Source organism: Diabrotica undecimpunctata, chromosome 5 (assembly GCF_040954645.1).
Source record: "Diabrotica undecimpunctata isolate CICGRU chromosome 5, icDiaUnde3, whole genome shotgun sequence".
NCBI lineage: Eukaryota > Metazoa > Arthropoda > Insecta > Coleoptera > Chrysomelidae > Diabrotica > Diabrotica undecimpunctata.
In genome coordinates, this window is record NC_092807.1 from 103,525,648 (window position 1) to 103,550,081 (window position 24,434).

The 24,434-nt window shown below is 32.7% G+C and overlaps 4 protein-coding genes across 6 annotated transcripts in view; 2 read left to right on the forward strand and 2 right to left on the reverse strand.

The window, feature by feature from the left end:
• The window catches only part of LOC140441593 (phenoloxidase-activating factor 2-like), a 31,773-nt gene extending 14,181 nt beyond the window's left edge, over positions 1-17,592 (forward strand). Inside the window, exons 2-4 of the mRNA XM_072532425.1 lie at positions 7,891-8,199; positions 8,520-9,004; positions 17,320-17,592. Coding sequence (XP_072388526.1) covers positions 7,891-8,199; positions 8,520-9,004; positions 17,320-17,489 — 964 coding nt within the window. The 3' untranslated portion in view covers positions 17,490-17,592. The remainder of the gene's footprint in view (positions 1-7,890; positions 8,200-8,519; positions 9,005-17,319) is intronic.
• Positions 1-24,434, reverse strand: part of LOC140441595 (diuretic hormone receptor-like) — an 890,067-nt gene that overhangs the window by 412,584 nt on the left and 453,049 nt on the right. The gene's annotated exons all lie outside the window — the stretch shown is intronic.
• LOC140441592 (uncharacterized) lies at positions 12,649-14,691 on the forward strand. The gene is made up of 2 exons (XM_072532424.1): positions 12,649-12,898; positions 13,259-14,691. The coding sequence occupies exons 1-2, from the start codon at positions 12,701-12,703 to the stop codon at positions 14,636-14,638; spliced, it is 1,578 nt and encodes a 525-aa protein (XP_072388525.1). The 5' UTR covers positions 12,649-12,700; the 3' UTR covers positions 14,639-14,691.
• Positions 14,658-16,457, reverse strand: LOC140440912 (uncharacterized). The gene is made up of 3 exons (XM_072531273.1): positions 16,250-16,457; positions 15,127-15,893; positions 14,658-15,064 (listed from the first exon to the last, which is right to left on the reverse strand). The coding sequence occupies exons 1-3, from the start codon at positions 16,375-16,377 to the stop codon at positions 14,658-14,660; spliced, it is 1,302 nt and encodes a 433-aa protein (XP_072387374.1). The 5' UTR covers positions 16,378-16,457.

Here is a 24,434-nt window from a genome sequence, read left to right on the forward strand (position 1 = left end):
CAAATGGAGCATCTTCCGAATTTTTCCAAGAGTACGTTGAGACACGACATGGGTTTTATATATGGCAAACAAGGTAGAAATTCAATATTAATAGAAAAACAAGAAATAGTCGCTTGGAGGCGTCACTATCTCCGGGAAATAAAGAAACTGAGGAACGAAGGAGCCAATATCATTTATATGGACGAATCATGGGTTAATACTGGAATAACCAATGGGCAAGTATGGCAAGATACAACAATAAAAAATAGCCGACAGGCTTTCGTAAATGGACTTACCACAGGTTTAAAAACTCCGACCGGAAAAGGACCAAGATTTGTTTTAGTCCATGCAGGAAACAAAGACGGATTTGTTGAAGGTGCTGACATCACTTTTCTTGCCAAAAAAGGTGCTAAAGATTACCATGAAGAGATGGACGGAGATCTATTTGAAAAATGGTTTAAAGAGATGTTAATACCGAATCTCCCAAAAAATAAAACGAATGTCATTATCTTGGACAATGCATCTTATCACTCTAGGAAATTAAATTTTCCCAAACAATATTGGGTGAAACGTCAAATTAAGGAGTGGCTCTATAAAAAGGACATTTATTTTGAAGAAGATTACTTAAAAAATGAACTTCTGGAAACTGCTAATGTATTTAAAAATATTTATGACAAATACAAAATTGATTGTATTGGTGAAAAATACAGGAATCACAGTGACGAACAATGCCGCGTAGATGTACATATCTTAAGACTTCCGCCTTATCACTGTGAACTGAACCCAATAGAAATGGTGTGGAGTGAAGTGAAACGGTACGTGTCCTCTAAGAATTCAAGTTTCAAACAAAACGACGTTAAAACATTGATTTATGAAGGTTATGATAAAGTACAGAACAATGGACATTGGAAAAATTACGTTAACCATGTTATAAAATTGGAGAATAATTTTTGGACAGTAGACAACATTCAAGATGACATTAAACCTATTAGAATTTCATTAAACGATGACTCTGAAGATGAACTAGATTATGAAAATGAAGATGATTGAAAATTGTTTTTCGGGGGTATTCTTTTCTCAGTAAAGGTAATAAAATATTTAGTTGATCTGGTTGAAATGTAGCACACTTAAATAACTCATTAATCGACATAATTTCAAGTAGTTATATTAGACGTCATTATGCAAAAAATAAAGTTATGAACATTTAATAAATTAGTGCACAATTGAGGCCCCTAGAACACAAGGGGTGTAAGTGCCAAAAACAAAGTTTTGAAAAATCTTTGTTCAAAGTTCGATATAAATTTAAAAACCTAGGTAGCACTTTTTCAGTTTTTAGCATGTTTTCAATGACATGTAATTTTTGATGGTGTTATTGTGGTTAATGTAGAAAGTTTGAAGCCAAAAGTACGTGCCTGTTGTTAGATATCAGTTGCTAAGTGATAAGCAACTGCACTTACACCCTTGTGTTCTAGGGGCCTCAATTAGGGGTTTTTTGCAATTATCTCAGTCATTTGTTTATGTATTTTAATTTACAAACTAAAAAATTAAAAAACTGTTTAAGATCTGCAACATTTATTTAAAACATTTTTCCCTAAAATGCACGAGGAACAAAATAGGCAAAAAAATGATTTTTTCCAAACTTCATCTTTCTTTAAAAAATAAACAAAGCAAAATTGGCTGTAATTCTTTAAGGAATTATCATCAGTTATCCCTTATCTACCGTTTAGAACATTAAAAAACCTGTAGAATATTTTTCATATTTTTTTCCCTATTAACTGCGGTATTATGTATAAAAGCATTTTAGGAATTATTACCATTTATTTCATTCACGAATTTTCTATTAACAACTTTAGCTTACCTAAACATATCTTAGTTTACCGTGAGTTTGGCCCTGCTTATTTTACAAAAGTAGCAAAACTTACAATGGCAGTAGAATTGGCAACGCTGTTATCCTATATCCGTACACTGCCATCTCAACGTGACTTTATCTATAGGCGTGAGAAACTGGAGAAGATCGGCGCGGGACCGGCAAGGTTGGAGGCATAGTTTGGAGGAGACCAAGGCTCGATTTGGTCTGTAGCGCCATTAAAGACAGAGGGTCAGTATTACAGAGTAATGGGAAAATAAATGAAGATGCATGCAGGAGAATTAGGGTTGGATGGATGAACTGAAAGTACGCGAGAGGTAGGTTATGTGCCAGAAAAATTTCAGTGACGCTGAAGGGAAAATTCTATACCAAATATGAACCAAACCAACCAAAGATATCAGAATAACGAATAGACGAATCGGAAATCAAAATGCTTATCTAGATGAGAGGAGGGACGAAAAACCTAAAATTAGGAATAAGTATATTAGAGGAAGTCTATTAATGCCGAATTGAGAGCATAGGTCAGACTGTGACGATAATATCTTTTATGGAAAAATTTAAATCATTAAACTTATTAAATGATCTACTTACCTAAAATTATATGGTAGTTTATCTACGTTTTAAACTAAAATCAGTTATAATCTATTTCTAATGAGTGTAGAGTAATAAAATCTCATGAAGTATTCAAAAGCGCTACAGGGTAATCCGTCAATAATCCGTCAATAAATTCCGTCCGCATTGCAAAATTCTGTCGTTTCATAAAGAGCAGGTAGGTATCACCCTGTTTTAAGGGATTAGTCCATTGTTATCGACAGATAAACACTGAGCCAGAGGCGCGCTAGTGGGTTAATTGACAAAAGAATATGCATTCTTAAAAATCATATTAAAGGAAATAAAAATGTAATACAGCAGAACAGTGTTATTAAAAAAATATAAAATGTAACAATAAAATATATACGAAAATATATACGAACCGAAATCGGGAAATACTCACAAACACACACGAATGAACTTTACATATTGAAACACTTGTGGGGAGTTTAAATCAATTTATTCACAAAAACTACAAAAACTTTACTGGATACGTTATTACAATTCTACATCACTATAGTCTTCATCCGAAGAACTGTCATCATCCCCTGGTGTTATAATTATAGGATCAACCACCTGATCGACCAAGTTGTCCAGTTCCCACATTTTATCTTCCTCTTTTAAAACATGCTGGATTGCTTTTTGCCAGTTTTCTGATGTGATTTTCATAATGGCTTGATCAAACAATACCTTGACATCTTTCATTTTAAATGTGGTATTGTGCCTTGCAACATATCCTTTAACTTGTGCCCATATAAGTTCTATGGGATTTAATTCGCAATGATATGGCGGTAGGCGTAGCACAGTTACTTTATACTTTTCTGCTACATCTTCTACGGCATATTTTATGAAGCGAGATTTATGTTGTTTTACTACGGCTAGTAGTTCCTTCTTTATTGAATTCTTCTCAAACTGAATACCTTAATTTGACAGCCAGTTAATAATTTCTTGCTTTCTCCAAGCTGAAGTTGGTACCTTCTCTATGCGCCTTGAATGGTAGCTTGCATTATCCATAACCACGACCGAATCAGCTGGAAGAAATTTTAACATTTCCCCGAAGTAGTCTTCGAAGACATCCGAATTCATGTCCTCATGATAATCTCCCGTCCGACACGACTCAAAGCTTAACAAACCTTCTGTTAAAAATCCTTCTTCGCTTTCAATGTGAGCAATTATAAGCCTCTTCCCTTTTCCCGAAGGCACTTTAATACCCGTCGAAAGGCCTTCTATGAAAGCTTGGCGAGCACTTGTTACATTTTTATCTTGCCACATTTTTTGGACTATATAACCTTCGTTTATCCACGTCTCATCAAGATAAAAAATTTTCTTGTGCTCTCTGCGGTACTGTTTTATAGTTCTCAAATATTTTCGTCTCCAGCAAATGATTTCATCACTTTCCAGTAATAGTGCCTTTCGATTGTGCTTTTCCCAGGAAAAATTCATACTTTTTAAAGTTTTTCATAAAAGTTTTCTGGATATCAAAGGAATATCGTTATCTTGGCTTATCTCCAGTAGTATTTTGTCAAGGGTGGGTATTTCCTTTTTAAAATAAAACGAATGAACTTTTCTTCGAATGTCACGTTTGGTGTCTTCACCTAAGATTTTTATTGGTCTTCCTGATTTTCTCTTGCATGGACTTAACTGGCCTGATATCTTTCTTTCTCGCAATAATTTAAAAATCGTGGACTGTCCAATTCCAGTCATTCGGGCACATCGCTCAACACTTTCTTGCACAGACAAACTAGGGTGATCGTGTTTTATGCAATCATATACATTTAAAATTATAACTTTTTCACTAACAGATAGCGGAGAATTTTTTACACCTTTTTTCTTTGGAGTAAATGTCGCCATTTTATAACTTTTTCACTATTTCTATATCACAATATTACTGTACGTTTAATTGGTGTAGTAACAATTACTAACTCGAATGTCGAATGTCGAATGATAATAATAAAATAAAAGAGGGATTATAATGAAAGTGTAAGTAAAACCTCATTACGCGTTATTAGTCTTCATGTTGATTTATTTTAGTTCTTAGTAATATTAGGAGGTGCGTCATACCCTTATCAGTTTCTTCTAATGCTTTTATTCGTTCAGTAAGGAAGTGAATTTGTTTTTATAAATAAAAATGTAATTAGCTTTAATGACCATATAATGGAATACGAGTTTGAAGAATAAGTTAATCGAAAAATTAAATAAAATTGGTTATCACAAAATATCCAAAATATGATATTTTGAGGTACATCAATTTTTGACGACGAAGTTGACATCCGTCCATTTGCCTACGCCCATGACGACACCGAAATTCAGGCAAATTTTATGACACTTCATGATTTATTACTCTACACTCATTTGAAACCAATTATAAATTAAAATCATAAGATAACTTACCTCGTTATATAAAAACTTAAGACAAATAAATTACCATAAAAATAAATTTGCGATATAACTCAGAGGAATATAGCTAGATTGTTATACTGCTTAATTGTTTTGCTTCGGTTTTACTTCCATAACTCTTAAAGTTTTACCAATGAAGCGTACGTAAAAATAAATTGCTCGCCTAAAAACTAAGCATACCACGAGAAGCTAAGAAGTTTTTCATTTGTTAAAATATTATGACACTACAATTTAATTATACCTAAAGCAATTTGTAGAAAGAAACTTATATGTACTTGAACAAAAATTACATCTAAATTATATTCAAGAAAACAATGGGGAAAATAGTATAGTAAAACTAAGACAAAGAAATGAAATATAATCAAAAATTGAATTTTGACATAGTGTTAAATAGCCAATCAACGCCTAATTCTGACGTTGTTAAACATCTAATATTTAAGAGTTCTAGAGGCTTAATAATATAAACAATATATATATATATATATATATATATATATATATATATATATATATATATATATATGGCAATTCAGAAAACTCAGTTACCTACGATTCGTACAAGATCTGGTCCATATTACTGATAACAACTGCCTCAATGTAATAAACTTAAAGATGTAGCATAAAGACTTTATCACAAATTTAACACAGTCAACAAAAATAGCAAACTTAGTTCCAAGAAAGTCAGTGAAGGACACGAAGAGATTCGTAAAAGAAGTGGTGTAAAGGAAATTATGTAATACATTTCTAAACTGACTTATACATAGGTTATTTTCCTCTCTTCACATTACAATCAACCGAATAGAACCAAGACAACGAATAGAACTACAAAGAAAAACACAAACTACAAAGAAAAACACAAGATATCGAAGAACGGATCCAACTAAGGTATATGAGATCCAACTAAGAAACACAAATAATGAGCTTCTGTTCATAAAAAAATTAATTAAAGTAATAAGCCAGCTGGGTACACCAAATAAGTTGTAAAGCTAACGTTGGGCAGAACCAAAAATAAAGTTAAGCGAAATTAGTTCAGACCAAAAAATTTTCAAATTACAAGGAGATTAAAGCAAGTAGATCCACTATCAAAAATTTTGTTAAATTTTTTATTGAAAACGATATTGACAAACAGTATTTTAGAAAAAAGAGAATAATGTTGGGCAATCAGCATTAATGCCTAGCTCTTGCGAATGATTTAACGATTCTTGTTAATACAAAGACATAATTAATGACGAAATTAAAAAAAAAATAGAAAAAAAAACAAGAAAGTATGGATTGTTAATTAATATTCAAAAATCGAAATATATGATTATGGGGAGAAGCCAAGATGAAACAGAAGAAAATTGGAAGAAAACAGTAGCAGATGATAAAGTGTATGGATTTGGGAAGGTCAATGAAATCGTTTATTTGAGAAGATTTGAGAGGAACGAAATAAGCACAATACTGGCAAAACACCACAGGAGATATAAAAATCTGATGACGTCTGTTAAAGTCTAAGTTTTTATCCAGGAAAACAAAGCTGAGATTATAGCGAACGGTGGTTCAACCAAGTGCTACAATGCATGCGAGATGTGGGTGCTCAATCAAGTTGAAGAGGAGCGGCTAGAAAGATGGGAACGTAAAATACTAAGAAGCATTTTGAGAGAAATAAAGGGTAAAGACAAACCACGAAGTAGAAGTATGAGCAGCAGAAAAAGCCTACAAAGCCTAAAAAGTCTTACAAAGATGGTTCCTAGGAAGTAGGAGAAAAAGACCTAAGGCAAGATGGATAAAAAATATTGAGAGCAACTTAATGCAAGTAAGTGACTTGTACCGAAGAAGAGATTTAAAGGAAGCATGTGCCTTGGTCTTAAAAAGATACATAGAAGAGAAAAGAAAGTGGAGGAATATGGCCAAGAACGTTAGTAACACAACAATAACATAAGTGTTTGAAATATAAATAAATAAACAGATCCCTTTATTTTAGATAAATCTCATGGAGGTGGAATTTTGATAGGAGTTGTCATATTAAGAATAATTTTGTTTTAAAGTTTGCTTTGAGGATGTATTTGGCGTAAGGACCACCTTTTGGTACTGTGCAGAAGGACATCGTTTTAATGTACTGCTTTACTATATTACTAATATTTAGATGCAGTAAGTATAAAATGGGCTTGGTAAAGTATGAGCATGATTATTCTACTACTTACAGTACTAGATCTTTATACGCAAAGGAAGTCCAGACAGATTTGACTACATTAACAGCCCTCATCATTCTCTTCAATTGAAGTGGATGGGACTGAACTGGTGCTAGTAATAATAATTGGATAAACAGCCAATTATTCTTTGTATGTCTTAAACTGTTCGAAATATTATAAGTTAATACAGAATTTTCTAGACATGCTGATAATTTTGCATTTACTACTTAAGTTTTTAATATAATAATCTAACACAAATCGCCTTAAACTTACAGTTACATTAAATTTTAGGCAACTAATATTAGTTTTTTTGGAGCTGCTTGTTAGCACTAACAATACGTAGACTACAAACTATCGCTTTGGCATAGCTCGACATGTAAAGCTAGACAAGGAGTGGTTAAAATGGAAATCAAGTGTTACAAAAAAAAGACTAGCCCTAAAAGAGACGGATGGTGCTCGAAAAAACAAAATTAACCAACTTGGAGAAAAATCGCAGAGAGCAGAAAAGTATGTCAAATCCGAAAAGAAGGATTAGTGTAGCAGGGAATTATTGAGGATCAGAAAAACAATACAATTATTAATGAAAATATTAGATCTCACTCGGGATGTGTCAATAAAAGCAATTGTATTATTTTTTGTGCACACATTTTTATTTAAAAATTTTCACAGACACGTTGTAGTGCATTCGATTTTATCTTCAACTTTGGCAACCCAAATAAGAATTGAGTTCTTTTAACATGTTATGTATTTTACTATGATTTATCTTTTAAATTTTTCGAATAAAATAATTTTTTAAAGAAAATCGGAGACTCATTTTTAAATGTACCAAATATTTGTTGGTGAAGTTTTCCTTAAGCCAACGACATAATTTTTGTATTATTTCAGATTGAAAGAATCGTGCGGCAACGCTTTACTTTCTTGCTGTAGGGATGAGCACGTCACCAACGACAGATTTACACCATCACCACCTGAAGATCCCGTACCACAAGGATGCGGCTATCGCCGAAAGAAAGGTGTAGGATTTGAAATTACTGGAACTAAGGACAATGAGGCTCAGTACGGCGAATTTCCATGGATGGTGTCTATATATAAGCTTCCAAAAGACGAGAATTCAAGGCCTATTTGTGGTGGCGCTCTGATACATCCACAGGCAGTTATCACCGCGGCACATTGTGTACAAGACAGAAGACAAAGGTAAATCTATGTCTGTTACATATAATAATAAAAAATTTTGGATTAATAGATTACTAGAATAGGCTATAAATATTTTGTCGCTTACAATATTACAAACGGTTTTTAGTGATCTATTAAATCCTAATTTAATAAGATATAAAAATAGTTATTATTCTAAAAATTTAAAGTATTTTGTATAACTAAAAACGCAACATAAAACAATAAAAATATATTATTCTTGGTGTCGTCTCGTGTACATCTAAGGAAACTCAATACTTTCGGTGTTTATTTGGCAATTTTTTAATAGCATATTTTTATTTTGAACTGCGTTACTTTTTCAGATGGCAAATTGGAGCAGGAGAGTGGGACATCAATGGAAAAATCAAACCATTTCCAGTGCAGCTGTCGGAAGTTGAATCAGTAACGATTCATCCCGAATTCTACGCAGGCGCATTATTCAACGACATTGCCTTATTAAAATTAACCACTCCCATTAATCTTTCCGAAAACATCGACACCATCTGTCTGCCGTCTCAAAATTTAGTCCACAAGCCGAAAAAAAGATGCTATTCGACTGGCTGGGGTAAGGATAAATTTGGAAGACAAGGAGTCTATAAAACTATTTTGAAAAAGATCGATTTGCCTGTGGTACCTAAAACTAGATGTCAGGACTATCTCAGAAAGACTAGACTGGGAGAATTTTTCCAACTCCATTATAGCTTTATGTGCGCCGGAGGGGAGAAGGGTAAAGATTCTTGTAATGGAGATGGAGGTAGTCCTCTGGTCTGCGCTTTTGATGACAACAAGGACAGATATTACCATGCAGGTAACTATTGCAATAATATATTTTTTGTCTAGAAATAAATAGATCAAAATCTGAAAAAACAACGGAAAATTTTTGCTTTTTGCTCCCATCTTTACGCCTATAACTCGAGAGATGTTGCTCCTATAAAAAGTTTCATTTTTAAACTTGACATAATACTTGACTAGCTAGAAATTGAAAATTTTATGGTTATGATTTAAAAATAGCAATAAATAAAAAAAATGGAGGTTTTCCCTTAAATTGTTTCGACCACTTAAACATAACTTTTAGCCATAATATTTCGCCTAGAAAAACTCCATAATACAGGATCCACAAAACAAATTGCAAATTTGAAAAATTATGCCTGGCCCAAAAGAAGCAGTTTAAACAGTCGACATTTTTTTACATTATAAAGGAAGGCTTAGCATTTTGAAAAATTGAAATATATCAACTATGACAGCTTAGAAAATTTTTTAAAATTATAAACAATTTTTTGGCTTATAAAGAAATAAAATAACTTTGGGAGCTCCTATCGCTTTGTTGAATTAAATGGCCAAATATATAACATATGAGGACAAATTCGTTAAACTTTCCGTGCTCGAATCGGTGTCAATAGAGTGTTATGACTCATTTCAGCATCCCTGCTTTATCAGACACTCGGGCTGATACAAATTTAAACTCGGATGCTGAAATGATTCTATTGAAACCAATAGCAAGGGAAGGTTAACGAATTTTTCCTCATAGGCCATATATTTAGTTCAACAAAGCGATAGCAGCATATATGTATATATACATACACACACACACACACACACATATATATATATATATATATATATATATATATATATATATATATATATATATATATATATATATATATATATATATATATATATATATATAAATATTTTGGATGGGTTGGAGTCAATAAAAGGGGCTATTGGTTAACTATTTATTATCATGAGCTTTCATGAATTGAACTAGAAAGAAAAAAATTTTTTGTTAACTCACCAAATAAAATTAGTTTGGTTAATAAAATTGCTGCAAATACATTTCAAAGAGAATTAATACAAAAATGTCCTTATCTAATAAATGCTTCTCTGAAATTTTAATATAATTTTGAAATCATTTTCTTAACACAAAAAAACAATTTAATTTATAAATAATTTAAAGTAGCGACCAATTACAAATAAGCCTCAATGTCATAAATGCCAACTTAAAATTTTTATTTTTGACAATTATATTGCCAAAAATAAAATTTTGTTTAAAAATTCTTTTTTGTTTACTAACAAAAAAGAAGAAGATTTATTCACCATTGATAGATGTCTGAAAAAATGTAACGGATATATGGAAAATTAAATCAAAATGTGATATTTTTCAAGTTTCATATATAAATTATAAAGAAATAATATAATAATAAATTTTGCTTAGATTTTGAATTTCTGATCTTTTGTTTAAATTATTATCACTTTTGATATATTCTAATATATTATTTGATGTATTTTTATGTTTATATATATATATATATATATATATATATATATATATAAATATATATATATATATATATATATATATATATATATATATATATAAATATATATATATATATATATATATATAATATATATATATATATATATATATATATATATATATATATATATATATATATATATATATATATATATATATATATGTAAAAGATTAAATTTTTTAGCGAAAGCTGCTATCGATTTATTGAATTAAATGGCCAAATATATGGCCTAGGAGGACAAATTCGTTAAACTTCCCGTGCTCGAATCGGTATCAATAAAGTCTTATGATCATTTCGGCCTATCCCAGCCTCATCAGACACTTGGGCTGATACAAATTCAAACTCGGAAAGTCCAACGAATGTCTCCCAAAGCTTCACTACAACAGTAGTTACCTTACAAAGGCGCCACCTGCTTTGGCGGCCGTGAACGAAAACGATATGATAATATCGTTTTCTGTATCCTCTGTGCTATGCGAAATGTGTAAAAGATTAAATCTTTTAGCGAAAGCTGCTATCGCTATTTAATTCAATAAAGCAAAGTGCAAAGTAGAGTCAAAGTGCAAAAACGATTTCTCTGGCAATGATGTTGTTCAGCTCAAGACTTGTCCACCCTTATCACCCTTGATAAAGCAAGTCCAAATTTTTTTAATCCTACTGGTCGTGGTTTGTCTTTTACATATTGACGTAAAGAGCACTGACCAGTAAAAGGAATCATCTCTTCGTCAATGCTGTAGTTATTTATTAATCTCTCGATCTGAAGACATGCATTTCGTTCCGCATCTATGACAGGTTGCACTTTCCATAGCCTGTTATTTTAATGATTCTCAGGGGAAGAATTTGTGTCAACAAAGTGAAGGAAGGTTCTTCCTTCTTCTTGAAGAATCAGATACACTTGATATTTTTAACCCAGCTTTCCAATACCGGATACCGAGGATACCGAGTACAACCAAAGAGCAAATGGGCTCCGAACAGTTTTTTGATTTCAGCTGCAGTCGTATTTAATGCAATCCCTTTTTTTGACAATAAATACACATTAGAATATAAGGCTCCTTGGTCAAAAATGTCGTTTGGAAAATATTTTAGAGGAGTTCCAATATTTCCGTGTTGGTTTGCAAACAAATTTTCTTTCTTTGGTTTATCCTCGACACTGGTAAAACGAACGGCTTTTGACCAAGAAAATTTTTGTTCTTCTTTTATTTTATTTTTATGATTTAGCTGTGGTTCATTTTTAAATTCATATAAAATAGGTTCGTTTCTTAGTAAGTTTTCGTTTGGCGGCTGAATTTCCTGGTCGCTACTATCCGACTCGTCATCGCTCTCTGACAGAATCCGAGTAGGTTCCTGAGCCTCTGTCTGCCATGTAGGGTCAGCATCCGAATCGTCGCTAAAACCTTCTACAAAACCTTCTGCCTGAGCCTTCATCCATCATCCTAAGAAGTACATCGACATCTTTTTGCTTGTCTAAGAAATCTAAAATGAAAAATAAAAAAAAAACAGTTAATCTCAACCTGCACAAATGTGTAAGTACAAATAGAAAGTTAATTTTCTAAAAAAACTATGTTAAAATTTAACAAGAAAACACTGCAATTATTTAGCTAGACTAATATTAAATGTAACACATTCGTTAAAAAAAACAAGCTTCTTTACTATAAGAAACATACTTCCATTTTTGACGAAAATTTCGACCTTCCATCGTGAAGAACTAATTCATACTAATATCCCGTCAATCCAAAAGCACGTGGCATAAACATGATTCAACGTTGTTCTATGATACATACACAACTATCGTCGCTCATTCGGAACGTTTAAAACTGCGCTATACGTATGTGAGGGTACGTTAAAAATAGCATACACAATGGAGAAGTTTACCATTTTTTTTTTATGATTGCAAATAAAAATTAAAGCACACCTAAATTACACTATCAAAAAAAAATTATGATATCTCTAAAAATAAAAAAGTTATAGGCATGGAAAGTTGCGCGTTGCATTCATCATTTTTATTTCAGCAGACCGGCTTTGTGACGTCACATCTCCGTAACGGTTTATAAACTGAACGGAGCGACCGGCGCCTCGCTTAGATTACTCATCGTTTGTTCGTTGTCGAATGTGTACCATTTTATTGTTGTTATAAAGTTTGAAAGTAGTGTATAAAGAGTGAAGAAACAGTGTTATTGATTTATATGATGAGTAATATTAAAAAAGGCTGCTATAAATACTGTATTGTGCCTAATTGCACGAGCACAACAATTAAAACACCAAACAAAATATTTTTCCATGTACCTTTGCAAACAGACAAGAGAAAGAAATGGTGCAAATTAATGAAGCGAGATTTAATTGGACCCAAAAGTATCAAATACGTATGTGAAGAACATTTTGATGTGAGTTAACACTTTCTTATTTACTATCAAGATATAATAATTAATAGATATTAACTAATGGTGTAATTATATGTTACTTATGTAATATCAAATACACTAGTTTAATTTTTTTGTTTCTCTACAAAGTCCATAAATGCATGCAGTAATATGCAACCGTCATAAGTAGAAAATTTTACCTTGCAAAAACTCCAGAACGATCACAAAATTGACTTTAAAGTCTTAAGCTATGTTTATTGCAGAATGTTTAACAATTCGTTAAAGTGTATTTGCAATATGTAAAATTTATGTTTATACCTTTATAATGTAACAAGTAAACTAGTTAAATTTTGTTCTATATATCTATTCATTTTATTATTACAGATTGAAAATGATACAGAAAATTTAATAAAGTTTAAATTGGTCGGTGGAACATTAAAATTGAAATCAGAAATATACCCTCACAAGTTTGATTGCCAGAAAGTAGTAAAACCTTTAAGAAAAAGTGGAGCATATGAAAAAAGACGAAAAGCAGAATGTTTTAATGAGATTTTAAAAGATGATGTTCCATCGACCTCAGGTTGTCAACCTTTCGAAATCATTAATTGTGATCCAATATGTGAAGAGAAAAGTGTACCAAAGGATCCTTTATCCGAGGATTGTATTTTGAAGAGTGTACTAGGTAGTCCAAAGAAAAAATATAAACATAAAAGAGTGCAAGTTAATATAAAAACTCCACAAAAAAACAAGGAGGTGCAAACAGTAAGGTTTAGAACGAAAAAAAGTGACATGGAAAATAAGCGAAAAAACATCTGTTCCTCACCTGAAAGTTCTCCTTCAAAAATGTCTGTGTCATCATGTAGTAGCACAAGTTCAGATAGCATGTCAAATACAATCAAACCTAACTTTTGTAAAGATACTATACTTAAAATAAATACCAACATCGGTTTTTATTTGGGATTACCAGAAGAAGTATATTTTCTAACGAAACAATTATCTGAAAGCATTGCTTCGCCAGTAAGAGATATTTTAATTTCATTAAAAAAAATTCGTCTTAACGACCCATATATACGTCTGGCCATTGACTTCGATGTCAGCACAAGTTTAATAGGAAAAATATTTAACAGAACAGTTCCGTTAATAGCCAACCGCATGAAACAGTTTATTTTTTTTCCGCCGATGAAACAAATTTATGAGAAATTACCCATATCTTTTAGAAAGAGATATTTTAAAACTGTCAGTGTATTAGATTGCTTTGAAATACGAATAGAAAAACCTTCGAGTGCCAAGCAACAGTCTTTGACCTGGTCTGAATATAAACATTGTAACACAATTAAATATTTGATTTCCATTACACCTGATGGATTAATTAACTACATTTCGGATGGTTATGGTGGAAGGGCCAGTGACACAATAATATTTGAAGATTGTGACTTTTTGTTGAATTTGTCACCGGGATATTCTGTTATGGCTGACAGGGGTTTTAAAAACATATCTCATTTGCTAGAAACTAAAGGTTGCCATCTTATAAGACCTCCAAGCGTTTCTGCAAACACGGTTAGTTCAAAATTGGAAGTAATGGAAACGAAACGTATAGCAGCGCTACGTATAAATGTTGAGAGATCAATAGGTAGATTAGGAAATTTTTCCATGGTAGCCCCTCACGCTTGTATCGATACTAAAGTCATTTGTATGTTGGATTTCATTGTTGTGATTGCATGTGGTATGGTTAACGTTCAAAATAAATTAATAACATGTAATTAAAACGTATTGTGTTTTATTTTTAATCTACAATCAATAAATCAAAAACATACTTCCAAAACAATGTACACTGTTTAATTAAATTTTTGCAGTATTCTTCATTATAAAATACTTCAAAAACATCTACTTGTTTAGAAGTCTCAAAATCATCGTGAGCGATGCAAAAATAAGCTTTCCGTTTTTTTGCAAAGTGCATTTGTAATTGCACTTGGGCTTCGCATTTTGGTGTTAAGTTATTTGAATTAATATATTTGGTTAAATTTTTGTTCTTCATCGGACATTTAATTTCAATAATATGGTCTTCTGTAATACCATCTGGAGAGGCACCCAACAAAGGATATTCGCTTAAGAGAAAGAGTCCGCACTTCTTGATATTAATATTTTTAATTTTTTCTACCTCTCTCCTTACATCGTTTTCTAGGCGTTTTCCTAAAACAAAAATTAAAAAGTATTATGTACACCAACATATTACATACAAATTTATTAAGTACCTCTTTGCATTGCTATCGGCTCTTTAAACTGATATGCTCCTAAAATTTTTTCTACGAGTACCCCATCCGAAGTTTTACATTTTGACGCTTCATGAGCAATCGAAGCCGTTATTCTGCCGTACCTCAGCTCGAACCATAGTGGAGAGTCAGATTGGTTGCTTGTTGCCTTTTCAATCAAGTTACATTGCTTTTCAGTAATATTCTGTTTGCAAAATGTTATAAAATCATTTAAACTAAACTGAACCTTACTACTCTTGTATTTACAAATCAGGTAGTGTAGTGAAGCTTTCATCTCCAAGTTTACATCCTTAAAATATGTCATTATTTGTATGTTGTTCGCATTTCGTTTCTTGCATTCGCTAATAAAAGTATTACAAAATTCATTATCTTCTGTTATTTCCGAAATTGTTGCGCAGTCTTTGTTAAAATCTTTGGCTTTAATAAATTTAACGTTACTTCCAACATTAGAAAGCGCTGGTTTCATCCAGTAGCACTTTACTGAAGTAGTTGCAGGTGCCTCACTAATTTTAAAAAGCCACATTAAAAAAGCTACTGTATGTTTACATCCACCTTGATTAGCAGCACAGTCATGACAAACAACACTTTCAACCTTTTCCTCACTTTCGTCACAAACCAATGTACAGTGATAAGGTTTACTTTTTACTTTGTGTTCAGGTGAAATTCTGCATTTTACAGTACATTTATTGCCTTCACGTTTCACCTGGACATATCCGACAGCCTCATCTCGATAGGATTCTCTGCAGGCTCTGAAAAATTACCAATACTTAGGTAATTACTTAATTAATATTGTTTTAATCAACTTTACTTATGGACGACCATTATAATGATATATTAATGATATTATAATAACTACAAGCCACTACTGATAACAACTGATATTAAACCTTTTCATGAAAAAATAGTAAGTGTTAAAGGTGTAAGTTATAAAATTAATATGCAAGTAAAGAATTATTAATTGGTCGGTAAAAACATTAAACAAATTGGTAAAAGAATAATGTTTGCATTATTATATCTTTGCTTTATCAGCCAAAGAATTTCTATATTAGTAGTTTATTAGTGTGTAGACGACTATAATATTAAGCGAAAGTAAATAGATACTTACTTAGAAAGTTTTACTCCTTTTATTTCAGCACTTATATAAGATGGATTGGAAGAAAAAAAGTCACTCACTGTATAAATATCAATTTTTGGCAAATTATCACTTTGACCTTTTACAAATCCTTCTTCCATTACGATAAAATAAAATTTGAACGCTACTACACGTATAACACTTCTTGCTGGTTCAATGCAGAATAAATGGACAGTTCGGCGTTCGGGACTCTGCACTCTGCCGCTCCAATACGGAGACGTGACGTCAGAAACAAAGTCGAAGCGATAATCATTTCGCGCGGAAATTCTCAACTTTAATATTCCATATCTCCGTCATTTATTAACGGATTTCATTCTTTCTTTTACTGATTTACCAGTTTTATTCTATACTTTGACTCTATTTGACTGAAAAACATATTATCAACACTATGTGGAAAGGGATAGGCAAAAAATGGGCGGGAAAAATAAAAATTTTCGTGTTTTTTTTGAAATTTTTTAAATAAAAAGGTGTGTTACTGGCGCATTTCATGATTATTGATACATGGTAAAACTAGACTCCTATGGAAAATGTTAAATTAGTAGTTTTTAGTGCTGACTTTGAATCTGAAATTATGGCTGTATTTATGCATGTGTTAGCTACACATCATTTTAATGTTTTTTTTTATTTGTAAAAGACTCGGAAATAAGAACATAACAATATTTTAAGGGTCTGTTTATTAATAATTCATTTATGTTTTAAACAAAAAAAGCGTCTTTAGATTCGTCTTTCACACATCTGTATAGATTTAGGATGAATTAATTTCCAAGTTATTTAGTATGGTGGTTTAAACAATTAGGTTATGCTATATTAGGATTATTAAGTAAATTCATCCTCAAAGCTAGTTACTGCTTAACCACAAGTAATAACAGCATGACTGGAATGCTCAATTATAAATTCTAGTTTATGTTTATCTAAATAGTCGAGTTGCCTAACAGCAAATTACGAAATGCCAAATCGAATACTTAGCATTTTAAAATAGTTTAAAAAAATATTTTGTTGTGAAAACAATTTTAGAAATATCCATTCCATTTTTCGTTTTTTAGGTATAGTCGCCTGGGGCATCGGATGCGGTGAAAAAAATATTCCTGGGGTGTATACGGACTTGGCAGTATTCAGAAATTGGATAGACGGAGAGATGTTCAAGAAGCGACTACCAACGACGTTTTATGACAGATCCGATCCGTTTATACCAAGGATTAAACATGAGCAGTAATTTTAAGTAAAAAATAGACGTTGAATTTTATAAATATGTAACGTATTTGTATTGTGTAACACAGTTTACTTTTTTTTAAATAATAAACATACTAAAAACTAGACATATTATTTATGCCTTTGATAGAACACATAAGGGCTTCTTGTAGTATTATTCAGCGTTCTTTATTAACTTCGTACACTTTATTTTTAGGCGTATTAGTTTTCTTTTCGTCAGCTGTCTGTTTCAAAATTATCCTGTATCTAGTCTTCCTCTAGTTAGTTCTTCCTACTCCTTACTTTTATTTGAAACCCATGCAGAAAATATGCCATGTTATTTTCCAATGTCCACAATATCTTAGAAACAATACTCCAGTCGTCAGAGACGAAAATACCACTGAACCCTTGAAAATCATACGAACAAGCCCATTTTTGCCGAAAATGTTAACTTTAGGAAGCTAAAAAAGTTTAGCACTTTTACTTTTATATACATCTTAGTACTTACCGACATACATATTATTTCGAAAATAAATTCAATAAAAGTAATACGGCTTTCTCTTCCAGTTATTTACACATTCAATTTTTCTCTACCTTTTCGCCAACTTAACATGATCCACGCCCCCTTGACCCTTCTTCTTCAAGTGCCATCTTCGTTCCGAAGGTTGGCGATCATCAGGGCTATACGTATTTTCGAAACTGCTGACCGAAACAATTCGTTGCTGCTACAGCTATACCATTCCCGTAGATTCTTTAGCCAGGAGTTTCGTCTTCTTCCTATGGACCTTGACCCTACATGAACTGAAATTTGCCTTGTCTTTATTTAGCAAATCTGCTGCTGGTCCTGATATTTCTTAAACCTTCTTAAAAAATTTCGTTAATACATCTCTCTCTCGAAACTCCTTAAAGTACATAATCATATATGAAACACACATAAATTTCGATGTTTGAAGCAATTCTATAATCATTCCAATTTAAAAACCAGATAGATCCTCCATAACTCCTAAATCTGTTCAACCTTTTTCATTCACTTGTCATCATCATCATTTTGGCTTTAAAACCCTGTGTGGGTCCTAGCCTCCCCAAGAATTTTTCTCCAGTCGTCCCTATCCATCGCCTTCCTCCGCCAAGCACGTATTTCCATATTTCTCATGTCTTCATCGATGTTATCTAGGAATCTCGTTCTGGGTCTTCCTCTTCTTCTTTGACCAATAGGTCTATCAAGGAGCGTTTTTCTAGCTGGGTCGATTTGCTCCATCCGCATTACATAACCTACCCACCTCAGACGTCCTATCTTTATGTGTTTTACGATATCTGGTTCCTGGTATATCCTATAGAGTTCGAAGTTGTATCGTCTTCTCCAGACACCATTTTCATTTACTGCTCCATAGATGCGCCTTAGTATTTTTCTTTCGAAACATCCTAACATGTTTTCATTGCTTTTTGTTAAAGTCCAGGTTTCTGAACCATATGTTAGGACTGGGCGTATTATTGTTTTGTAGAGTTTTACTTTTGTATTTCTTGATATAACTGTAGATTTAAAAAGGAGATTAAGCCCAAAATAGCATCTATTAGCCGTGCAAATTCTGCGGTTTATCTCTGCGGTAGTGTCATTTTCAGTATTGACGAGCGTTCCCAGGTATACAAATTTGTTAACTGCTTCGATGACGTCATTTTCTATAACAAGTGGCCGTAGTGTTTGTGGTTGCGTACCTATTTTCATGTACTTTGTTTTATTGGTGTTTATTGTTAAACCCATTTTTGTAGCCGCTTCCTTTAATGCTACGTACGCCTCTCGTGCTGCGTTTTCCGTTCTCCCAACAATATTGATATACAGGAGAGTGGGTCTCCCTGACGTAGCCCGTTATTTGTTTTAAAAGGTTCAGAGAGTTCCCCCTGGATTCGTACTTTGCATTCATCTTTTTCAAGGGTTAGTTTGGTTAAACTTACCAACTGATTTGGTACTCCTAGGTCTATCATTGCTCTAAACAATTCTCTTCTATTTACATTATATTTCTTTCACTTGTACCATCTGCAAATTTAAAAAAAATATTAAATAAAAGACTCAACTGATTCCTTTAAAAGCATAATATTATTCCAGACACTCAATCCGGCTTCCAACTTCAACAGCCTACTCTTGACAACCTAGTTCTTTTACAAGCAGATATTTTTTAAGCAATCAACAATCAACTAGATGTCATAGCATCTATATTTGCTAACTGGAAGAACCTTAAAAGTCCTTGCCATCAGGGTCTCCCTCAAGGATCTGTATTTAGTTCAACTTTATTTATTTTTGCAATTAACGAACTATACCTTTTCTAATTCCATAATGAATGTTCAATAACTACTTTATTAAGAGTCTACAGAGCTCTTATGCGATTCAAGTTCGAATTTGGTAGCTCTATCTATTCCTTACTGTCTCTAGATTTGGCATAGATTTATTAAACTCTGTTTAAAATAGCGCTCTCCTTCTATGTCTAGGTGCCTTTCGCTCCAGTCCTACCGAGGGCGTGTATCGTGAATCTAATAAACCTCCTCTCACCTTAAGACGACAATTTTTTCTAATTTCATATGCTGCATCAGTATAAGTACATCCCTTTAATTTTATTTATTCCTGAATTACCACAATATCCTCTTCTTTCAAATACAATGCTCAACATCTTATTATAACACCTATACCTTAATTATCACTCCACTACTTATAAAAATTGACCTCTGTCTGACTAGTTTATTTAATCTACCTTCATTTTCCTCCTAAACTAAACATGTTCCTACAATAGACACATTACTCACCATCTTTAACACATAACATAAAACTCCTAACATTCCTATAAAGAATGCATTTAATTATCTATACCGATGCTTTTAAAACTACCACTGGTGTTGGCTATGCAGTTACCGATAAACAAGAACTTTTAAGATCATCTTGGTTACCTTTAACATGCAGCGTTTACACAGGTGAATTATATAGTATTCTGTATATTCTGTAAATTGCTCTGGCATTAAAATTGACATTAACATTTGCACAGATTCGCTTTTATTTATTCAATCAATCAATACAATTTTCACTGACGACTCATAAGTTTAAAAGGTTCATGAGATCTATCAAAATCTCTCTGATCATTATTAAACAGTCTATCTAATATGGTTTCCTTCTCATACCGGAATAACTGGTAATGAAGCATCAGATCATTTTGCCAAAAAAGCTATCGAGCATAGTATTGGAATAACTTTAATTCTACTAGCTAACTATCTCAAACTTGTTTACAAAAATTCAGTAGAGAATACCTGGCAAAACTTATGGCAAAAAAGCAAAACCACTCTTTATGAACTCCCACCATTTATTGGTCATCTCTCCTTGGATTTCCTAACTGAAAGTAAAGCATCGATTATTAGAAGTACAAATTAACTACACCAGACGTACTCACGGTCATATCGCATTCCGGTATAAAAGGAAATGAAGAAGAAGATCAGAAACTCAGAATCTTAAATGGATACTTTCCACATAAACTGATACACAGCTATACATGGACTCAGGAAACACGAAACATAAAATCAATAATCGATTATATTGTAACAAAACAAAAAACCCGACTAAGAGTACAAGATGTAAGAGTTCAGAGAAGCGCAACATGCGGTAGCGATCACTATTTATTACGTTCAAAAATACACTTCCCAATCCGAAGACAACAGAGAGAAACACGCATAGACATAAACACAACAGAAAAGATACAGGAACGAAGATACAACATCAGAAGCCTAGATGAAGAAAGTACTAAGACTTATTTAAAAATAGATTGGATAAGAAGCTACAAATTCCCACCCCCAAGAATATCGACCAGCTATATAAACATACTTATCTAGGAGGAACCAGAAGCACAGAAAGCTGGAAACTGATAAAAAAATTGACAAAAGAAAGGAATAAAGAAGTAATACAGAGCATAAAACCTGAAGACTGGGAAGAGTATTTCAAACGACTTTTGGTAGAGAATAGAGTCAAATTTCAGGAACACAGAAATCAAAACCAAGATAGAATTTCAATAGTTGGCTCGCCAATAAGATTAACAACAGAGGAAATTAAAAATGTATGTAAACAGCTAAAGAGGAACAAAGCACCTGGACCAGGAGATCTACCTGGAGAATTGTTTAAGTACGGAACGAACAAATTTTACGAATGTCTTCGACAACTTTTTCAAGAATGCATAAACACAAGCGAAATCCCTACGGAATGGAAGATATCATACCTTAGCACTATACATAAAAAGGGTGATAAAAATAATTGTGAAAATTACCGAGGAATAGCTGTAACCGGATCTATGAGTCGAATATATGGCAAGGTGTTAAAGAACCGAATCGAGAGAGAATACTTAGATTATGAAGCAGAAGAACAAGCAGGATTTCGTACGGGTCGATCCACTATTGACCACATTTTCTCCTTAACCCAGATAATTGAAAAAAAGATGGCAAGGAATCAAGAGATTCATATGTTGTTCGTCAACCTACGGAAAGCCTACGACAACGTTCCACTGAAGAAGCTGTGGCAATCAATGGAAAGCACGAATATTAATATAGAATTAATAAAAGCCGTCAAAGTACTATACAACCAACCAATAACAAAGATAAAAGCAAGGACACAAATAACAACAGGATTTATAACATCAAAAGGATTAAAGCAAGGATGTTGCTTGTCTCCCACTTTATTTAAAATATACCTCGAAAGTGCTTTAAAAAGAAGGAAACAAAAATGCAGGACAATGCGGATACCGCTCATCAATACTATGGTATATACGCTTAACTTTGCAGACGATCAAGTAATAATGGCTCAAGATTATGCAGATTTAAACTATATGGCACGAAAATTAATTGAAGAGTATGATATATAGGGTCTAGAAGTAAATAAAAAGAAAACCGAATACCTGTGCATTGGAGCAGAACAAAAAGATCTCATATTAGACGATAACACTACGATAAAGCACTGCTGTGACTACAAATACCTAGGTATTACTATTTCACAAGATGGAACATTAGACAAAGCCATAAGAGAGAGAAATACGTCAGTGAGAAAAGCCATCACAATCTTAAACACCATTTTATGGGACCAATCCATCAGCAAAGAAAATAAAAAGAGGATATATGAGACTATATTAAAAAGTATCACTTTATACAGCTGTGAGGTATGATCACTGAAAGAAAGAACACTGTCAACGCTGAAAGCGACGGAAATGGATTTTTGGAGAAGAGCTGCAGGAAGATCTAGAAGAGAAAGGATAACCAACGAACGCATTAGAGAAATAATGGGAATCAAACGAACAATCACAGATGACCTAACAACAAAACAACTTATCTGGTTCGGACACATACAAAGAATGGACGAACAACGAATGCCAAAAGAAATACTAAGTGGCAACCAGAAGGAAAGAGAAAACGAGGTAGACCGAGAAAAAATTGGAGCGAAGGAATAAATAAAGAACTGAGAGAGAGGGCCATAGAAGAAGATCTATGGAACAACCGGTCTAAGTTGCGATTGGAAGTCGGAAAACGACGGAGAACGTTATAAACCGACAAGTAGTAGTAGTAAGAAGAAGACCAATTAGACCGCTCAGCATCCTTCAGCCAAGATTCCGATAACATTAAAAAAAATCGGTTGCCTGTAAAGTCGGTTTTACGGGCGAAGATTTTACGTGACAACGTCTTTTTCTCGGTAGAATATTTATTAATATGAATATTATTAAATTGCACAATAGGAACAAGGAATTGAATGAAAATAAGAATTGCACAAATTTTAACTATAAAAATATATTTTGTTTACTAAAACATTGTACATGTAAACTTAAACTTAACTAATTTCTATTTGAGTGATTTTGTTGAGGATAGGACGATGATAGGAGAAATATGAAATGAAAGGAAGTGTTTCTGCTGTAATGTGTCTTGAACGCCAAGAACGCTCGAGAAAGACAGAGACACAAGCAAGGAAGCACGCACCGATTCAACGCGCCTATATTAGTAAACAAATTAATAATTGTAAAAGTAAACCTCAAGAATTTTACAATAATTAGAATTAATACATAATATATATATATATATATATATATATATATATATATATATATATATATATATATATATATATATATATATATATATATATATGTATATATAAATATAATATAAAGGATGTTGAGTAAGTTTTTTTTGCCAATAATTTACTTTATATTCTTTTTTTTGAGGTGAAAGAGTGTTTACATCCATATTTAATAATCGTAATACACATTTAATAACAATCGTTAATAAACCTAAACCACACGATAATTAATACAAATTAATATACGTATCGTAAAGTCTACAAACAATTTTTAGCACTGCCTGACTGCCTAACAAAATTCACCAGCCAGCGGAAGTTAAACGCAAATAATGACGACGGTGTAAACAGTTCCTTAGAAGGTATAGTTTTGTACGACCCATCGATGCTTGCATTGAGTGATCATGCGACCTTGGAGTCCATGTTTTAAACGGCCGGGGTATAATTCTCTAGTGCTGCGCGCGCAGCGGACCGATCATGTTTGAGTGGGAGAGAGACGCAAGGCATTTGCCGGTCCGGCGGGCCTCTCTCTCGTTCGGTGACTCACTGTAATAGACGTGAGCGGGCGTTACACTTTTTCACGAATGATTCCGAGCCACAACCTAATTTAAGACGTTGTCACGTCAAAAGTTTCTTCTTATGATTTGAAATCTGAAATAAAATCTAAAGTGTTTAGTGCGTGACGAAATATGTGGAATGAATCTCAGAATTAACTAAAAGAAATTAAACAATTAGTTACACCGTGGCCCCAACCAACATCGAACAGACCACATTAAGTTAGAATAACAAGATTGCGACTAAAACACTGTAACATAACCCATAAACATCTGTTTACGCGATGATCCGTAATGCAATATCTGGATCTCCAATGTGCAAGAAATTGGCAAATAA